Source organism: Carassius gibelio, chromosome A24, assembly GCF_023724105.1.
Source record: "Carassius gibelio isolate Cgi1373 ecotype wild population from Czech Republic chromosome A24, carGib1.2-hapl.c, whole genome shotgun sequence".
In the NCBI taxonomy this organism is placed as follows: Eukaryota; Metazoa; Chordata; class Actinopteri; order Cypriniformes; family Cyprinidae; genus Carassius; species Carassius gibelio.
In genome coordinates this window covers 15,016,145-15,023,047 of record NC_068394.1, presented here as the reverse complement: position 1 = coordinate 15,023,047, position 6,903 = coordinate 15,016,145, and the positions used below count along the sequence as shown (strand labels likewise).

The following is a 6,903-nucleotide window of genomic DNA, read 5'->3' as shown; positions in this document are numbered from 1 at the left end:
CTGTAGTGAACATAATAAATACAACCTACTACCAAGAGATTGTTTATTGACATTTATGTACAACGATTGGGGAAAAGCAAAGTCTGTTCATGTAGAATAGATGATCAGGCTGATACAGAGTAATTCAGAATTTGTTCATAATTATATTTACATGTGTATTTTCATTAAAAACTGTATCAGTTTGCATTGCAAGTAAAGGGTTTTCATATGCAATTAATTCTTTGACACATTATCTTGAACTCATATACAAAAAGAATATAAAATACAAAACTGCCAACAAATAAAAATGATAAAAAATAGCTACATCGTTATATCATCAACTGAACAGTGCACAGCAAATGGTCAGATAGTCATTTCACAAGTTCTGTCAGTGATAAATAAAACAAGTTTGAGATGACATCCTACCAAAAAAACATTCAGAGTCATCGGGAACATATTTATTCCCTGGGGAATAATAAACAATAAATGCAACACAATGATGAACACCGTCATAAGAGCCGGCATGCATTAAACATCATGAACTAACTCTCTTTTGATGGCGAGGGGTGTTTGGCCAACCAAAAATACAAATATAAAGACATAAAAGCACCGCTTAAGATATTTCATACTGAATAATATATAAAAAAAAAAATCTGGGCATCTGGTTTTGTCATCTGTGGTTATGAACAGTAATTTTGTTAATATTAGGAGACAAAGCCTCTTTGCATTTCCAGTTTTACAGTTACGAGCGACAAACCAAATCATATTCCATGTCGCTATGTGCATCAATAAATTAAACAAATCAATTATTAAAAGGATTTATTTGAATCAGTAAAGACATATATCTATAATATACAAAGTGCATGTGGGGTCTGAGATTTGTTATCGTTGGGAATGCCCACAAATTTACAACAAAGTATGGTGCACCCCCTCCACCCCTGCCTTTTCCCCTACTGTTTTCATACTTGCTGAAGGCAATGACTGAATATTTTGAAATATTTTGACCAATAGCATGCAAGCATTGTACGTTTCAACCAATCGTGGTGTGCGAGGAGGAGGGATCTACAGACAACGGACATATAATGTATGAGGAGTGTAGAGAGATTGTCAAAAGGAAAAAAAATCCAAAACCCAGACATTGTAGGCAATTTAGAAAAACCATCCAAAATATGTCTGGAAAAAAAGAGGACTTGTGCGAATCTGGGAATGAATCCTATGATATGCCATTGCAGTGTCATCATTAAATGCGAACTAAAACAGCTTTGGCTTTAAGCATTTATGCTCTAAAACCAGAATCTGTTTTCAATGACATTTTCAACAGTATTACATGAGATTAAACGTCTTTACTATTCTACTGAAGAAAAAAAGTCGGCTACATTTCTGATGCCCTAAGGGGAAGAAAATTAATAGCACATTTTTATTTTTGTGTGAACTGTCCCTTTAAGGTTTGCTCGGGGGCTATGTTCAGAATAGCATACTATTCATACTATATCTGCAGTATCTTTAACATGCACAGCATTAATGTTATATGATGGTTTACATTTACCACAGTGCACATTACATATTTAGAGTATAGTATCCCATAATGCAATGTGCCTACTTACTGTAGTACCAAAACTAGACGTATTATGTGATCATTCACACATTAAAATGCAAAAATTGCCTTTGATGTCTTTGAAAAGTGGCCAAAACATAATGTTTAAACATGCAGTGTACTAATGAGGCCATGTGACAACTACATTGCATACTGCACTCGGAAGTGTTCATTTGTTGCATATGGTTCACATACTACAGAACTTAAAAACATATGTGGGCAGTATTAAGTACAGTGTATACTGTGCAGTATTCAGTAAGCAATATGTTAGTATTCCATTTCAAACATAGCCAGGCACTGAAAATCACACTTTACCACGTTTTAAGGGAATATCCAATCAGAAAGTAGATGTGCTGATGCCTAACCAATAGGATGATGGCAAGGACAAACATGAGTAGGATGCAGCAAGGTTTTAAATATTGCATACATGATTCTTTTGACCCCACACTCCCACAAAGTACTATATATGTAATATTTTAGTGCAGAAACATGCTATTTCAAGTTATTTTAAACAAAATTCTCAGGTGAAGTTTAAAATCTTTAAAAAGTCTCTCGTGGATCGAGAAAATGTTTTCACAGTAAAAAAAAAAAAAAAAAAAGTCTCACTTCTTCACTCCAGACCAAAGGTGCTGGTCTCCTCCACAGCGGTGAGGAGTTTCTCATACAGCACAGGGTTCGACGGATAGGGAGGCAGATCCAGACGGTTGAAGCATGTGTGCGCCCTGCAGCAGACGAAAATACAGGGGTCAGAGGTCAGGAGGAGGCTTCTATCATGACCTCAGACTAAATAAGTGAGATAAACTCTCCACTTCTGTGAGCTGCTTCGCTGTAAAGCACAAGTTTCCCCAGAAGAGCATGTGAAAATCTGTATCCTTTCCATCACATTGGCCTTATTTAGCTCTGGACACACAATGACAAACTCCTGACAGAGAAATATGAGCCTGTACTTTAGTGCTGACGGCGCCAGGCTTTGATCCGCAGACCCTTCTGTTTGCCAGATGAAAGTCAAACTAATTTCAAGGTGAACCACTGGATGCAAACTGAGCTTCTGAGGTGGTTTTCAGGAGGACACTTTGTCATCTCGGGTATCTTTATTTACAAGTCTAAACAGAAAGGCGGTTTCTTTGCTGTTGTGATTGAATTGCACCGTGTGGAAGATCCATGGCAGATAAACAAAACAGAATTTAAACAAGCTTATAGTCAACCACACAAAGGATCTGCTTGGGTGACGTTGTCCTAAATACATTCATTATTCTGCATTTTGCAGTCTGTGATTTTCATCTCACGTCACACACATTGGTATCGACTATCAAAGATAAATGGAAATGTAAGGATCTCAAAGCCCTGCTTTAATCTTGTTATTAAGTGAGTCATAATATTTATTCTATGACGCATATATCAATATGAGGAATATGAAATGAATGTGTTTTTAATATTCAGCCCAGGTCTTTGAGATCCTGAACCTTTCTGTGTAGCATCTCTAATCAAGCACATATGCAAGTCATCTATATGGTAATGTGCTCCAAAAAGTTGACAAGATCTTTCAGCAATATAGGCACATTTAAAATATCCTCTCTAGCAAAAAAATAAAAATAAAATAAAATAAATATTCACAACATTGCACTTTTTTGTCTCTAGAATGAGAATATCCCCTCCTTCTAATAGCATCTTTCAGTGACTAGCATTAGCAGCTAGCTGCTCATGGTTTAGCAATGCTAAGCTAAAGCTACTGAGTCCTGTTCCATACCAACTTCATGTTTTAGTAGAACATACCTCAATACACAAAAGAAAACTGTGCTAATTTTTTGGGGTCTTTTCGGGGTTATTAGAGTTGATGTATGTTGTCGAAAATAGCTAGAACTAAAACTGACATTTAAATAATAGGTTAAAAAAACGATATATTATTAATAATAATAATAAAGACAAATGTTAATCAATCCTTGGTAAATTATATATATATATATATATATATATATATATATATATATATATATATATATATATATATATATATATATATATATATATATATATATTTCAACTTCAGCTAGCATTAAGATGTCCCTCTTTATGAATTATCCTTCCTCAAGTACTGAAAGTTCATCCAGAGTTATATAAAGCTGTGTGTAGCATTACTCTGGGATGTGTGTGATTCTGCAGGTAGAAAGAGTGTTATCTATAACAGTATACCTTGGTAGAGAGGTAATCTTTCCCCACTTTTCAATGCAGAAGCGTCGCAGGCCGTTGCTCCCACGGAGCGCTGCGAAGCCCTCGTAGGGGACACTGGACGTCCCCGTCACAAACTGCAGCAGGCGCAACCTCTGTTCATTATTGAAGCGCTCCACCGCATCCCAGAAACAACGAATCACAACGTGCCCATCATGGTAACCTGGAGGGTGATGGAGAGACTGGTGAAGTTCAATTTAGAATCCACTGTGCAGTGCACAATGTGCAAGTTCAGTGAACAGTTGTACATTCGTTATTGAAGTGCATTATAGGTTTGAATAAGTTTACTCTACTGTATATGGTTTCCGATGCTACTACAAATGGCTGAACCCTCAAAAAGTGCAATATAAAGGGAGTGATTTCAGACATAGCTCTAGTGATCCTCAAGACCTTAGTGGCTTTTGCAACGGATAGTTATAGGAACTCAGTTATAGGTACTAGCCACCAGTGAAACATTTTTGACTAGGACCATATTCCTGGTTGCATTTGCACCGCCAGCCAAGAAGCATGGTAACAACGTCAACAACTGGAGGATGAAGGATGGAGAAATGCATGAAAACGTCCCTTCAGAGCCAAAGCCCTCTTTGATCACCTGGTACAGGTGTGTTTTATTGAAGCTGGAGCTAAACTCTGCAGGAAAGTGGCAATTCGGGAGCAGGAAACAAGCTTATTTAAATTAGCTAAAGTATAAGAAGAAAAGAGAATGCATATCTGAGTGTGCATAGGCTGTACATTAAAAGCCAACAGAAGACTCCAGAGATTCAACCGAGGTTATCTCGACACCGTGAAACCACAACACCGCAGGGTTATATGAAATTCTACAGAGGTCACGCTTTCAGTGTTATGATCTATAGTCTAAACAGATGGGATACTTGTTTTGACATTAGCTGTGGTCGGAAATCCTGTTGACCCTACATAATAATTCACAGAAGAGGACCTGAAAGAAAAGAGAGACCTCTCCACATGAACAAATGCTAAGCCTGAACAATCAAGCTTCTACTCACTAATGAAGACCACGTGAGCATTTCTCTTCAGTAATTAATGATTTATTGATAGTTTTCGCAAGTAAATTGACAATATTACCCAGCGGCTGCCATTCATTTTTAAAGACACAGCAAGCATTCGCTCACCTCCTCTGTATTCTGTGTGGGATCTCCAGTCGTTCAGATCAATCTCGGCTGTCCCTGCAATGACCAACTCCAGCTCACGAGCATCGAACACTGAAACCAGACGGGAGTCTACGACCTGCATCATAAAGGAACAGTTTCTATGACATTCAAATCACCTGAATCTGATTAGTAACTAAATGTTTAACTAAACCTTTGTGTTAGAGAAACTGCTATTCAGGCTAACGTACCTCATAGAAACCTCTTACAAGGGCCTCGGTCTGCTGCATGACCCCTCTCTCCACCCTCCATCTAGCCATGCGCTCGATGTATTCCTTCTTGTTCTTCTCCGTCACTTGGATATTGGAGCCTCCCGACTTCAGTTCCCGCTCTATCACCTGTAAAATGAAGTGAAAAGTTTTAAGTGGTGGTACACAGCTTTGTCGCAGCAGAATGTTTCCGAGAAATTAGTGACTAAGGGCCCTATCTTGCACCCAGCGCAATTGACTTTGTACACCGACGCATGTGTCATTCCTATTTTGCACCCGCACAAAGCGCGCTTTTCCCTCCACAGAGGCACGTCGCTAAACTAGTGAATGAACTTGCACTCCCTGGGCGGTTCAGCGCAAAAAAGGAGGTGTGTTCCGGCGCAAACAATCCCTGGTGCTATTTTGCTGTTCCATTAAACAATTGCGCCACTGACCAGAAAAAACCTAGTCTAAAGTCAGTGGCGCGTTGCGCGTTGTTCATTATGCTATTTTAAGGGCGCATGCTTGACCATAATGTATAGCGTGCACAACGCGCATACACTTTGCTCATGTAATCTACACAGATGCAACAGTTATTTTTGCAAATCATAAATTGTTATACAAAAAAAATATTAACACATGAGATGACGGAAATCATTGTGGTGTGCCACGAAGATGTGAACAAAATAGGCATAAATCTAGCTTACAAATTATTCAGGCTAATTATTCTCCCATCCCCATACAACACAACTTCTCTGTATTTCACTGCTCTTACAAGAACATCAGTCTCCTTGGCTGTGAACCGCTCCTGGCGTGCGCCTGGTAAATACGCCATAATAATAGCAATCTATAATGGAACTTGCGCACCTGCTTTTAAAGGGAATGTTGCATGACGCTCTGATTGGTTTATTTCACATTACGCCCAAACCACACCTATGAATAATGAAGCTACTTCAGACCAACCCACTTTAGATTTGCACCGGGCGCAAGAGCCATTTATCCCACCGGGAAAATAGCAACAGCGCCGAGACCCGCCCACAAAGTTACTTGCGCTTCGCGCTTTGACACTTGCGTTTCAGATCGTTAAAATAGGGCCCAAAGTATTAGAGCTAGGATTCATCCTGAGCCACTTTTTTTTATTGTTGCTGGGTGTAATTCTTAATGTTAAAATATTTATCCCAGATTCATGTAAGTAAGGGTTTAACTGGGGTTGGAGTTAAACTCTGCAGGACAGTGGGCCTACAGGAACAGGACTGGACACCCCTGAGGTAAACCATTGATGAGTTGATCTCTAGAGTGTAAACTAGTGTTTCCCAACTCTGGTCCTGGTGCTCCCATTGTGGTTGTACTGGGATTGAGAAACCCTGGTGTAAACAGTGTGACTTATTTTCCATTGGTGACCCCGACGTGCCACCTTTTACAGCATTTAGTACAATGTGGAAAACTGGTAGCTAGGTTTGGCTTGTTATATGTAATGGAGATGCCATCACACTCTTCTCCTCACCGAAGCAAAGTACCTGGGCTACCAGGTGGGTCGCGGCCTTATAAGACCTCAAGAGAAGAAGGTGGCAGCTCTCCTCTCCACGCCGTGACCTGCCTCCAAGACTCAAGAATCCTTTGGAGCCCTGAGACACAGGCAGCATTACAGCGGATAAAGACAGCCCTCACATCGGAACCTGTTCTCAGAGCCCCCGACTTCAACCTGTCCCAGGTCCGTGATGGTGAGGAACACCGGGTGATATACATAAAC

The 6,903-nt window shown here is 39.6% G+C and overlaps 1 protein-coding gene across 2 annotated transcripts in view; it reads right to left on the bottom strand.

Annotated features, from left to right (window-relative positions):
• Positions 1-29: 29 nt before the first annotated feature.
• LOC127946276 (E3 ubiquitin-protein ligase HECW1) overlaps positions 30-6,903 on the bottom strand; it is a 63,794-nt gene continuing 56,920 nt past the window's right edge. For both annotated transcript variants that reach the window (XM_052542740.1, XM_052542741.1), the window contains 4 exons: positions 5,157-5,303; positions 4,930-5,044; positions 3,764-3,962; positions 30-2,295 (listed from right to left, as the gene is read on the bottom strand). In XM_052542740.1, coding sequence (XP_052398700.1) covers positions 2,184-2,295; positions 3,764-3,962; positions 4,930-5,044; positions 5,157-5,303 — 573 coding nt within the window. In that variant the 3' untranslated portion in view covers positions 30-2,183. The remainder of the gene's footprint in view (positions 2,296-3,763; positions 3,963-4,929; positions 5,045-5,156; positions 5,304-6,903) is intronic.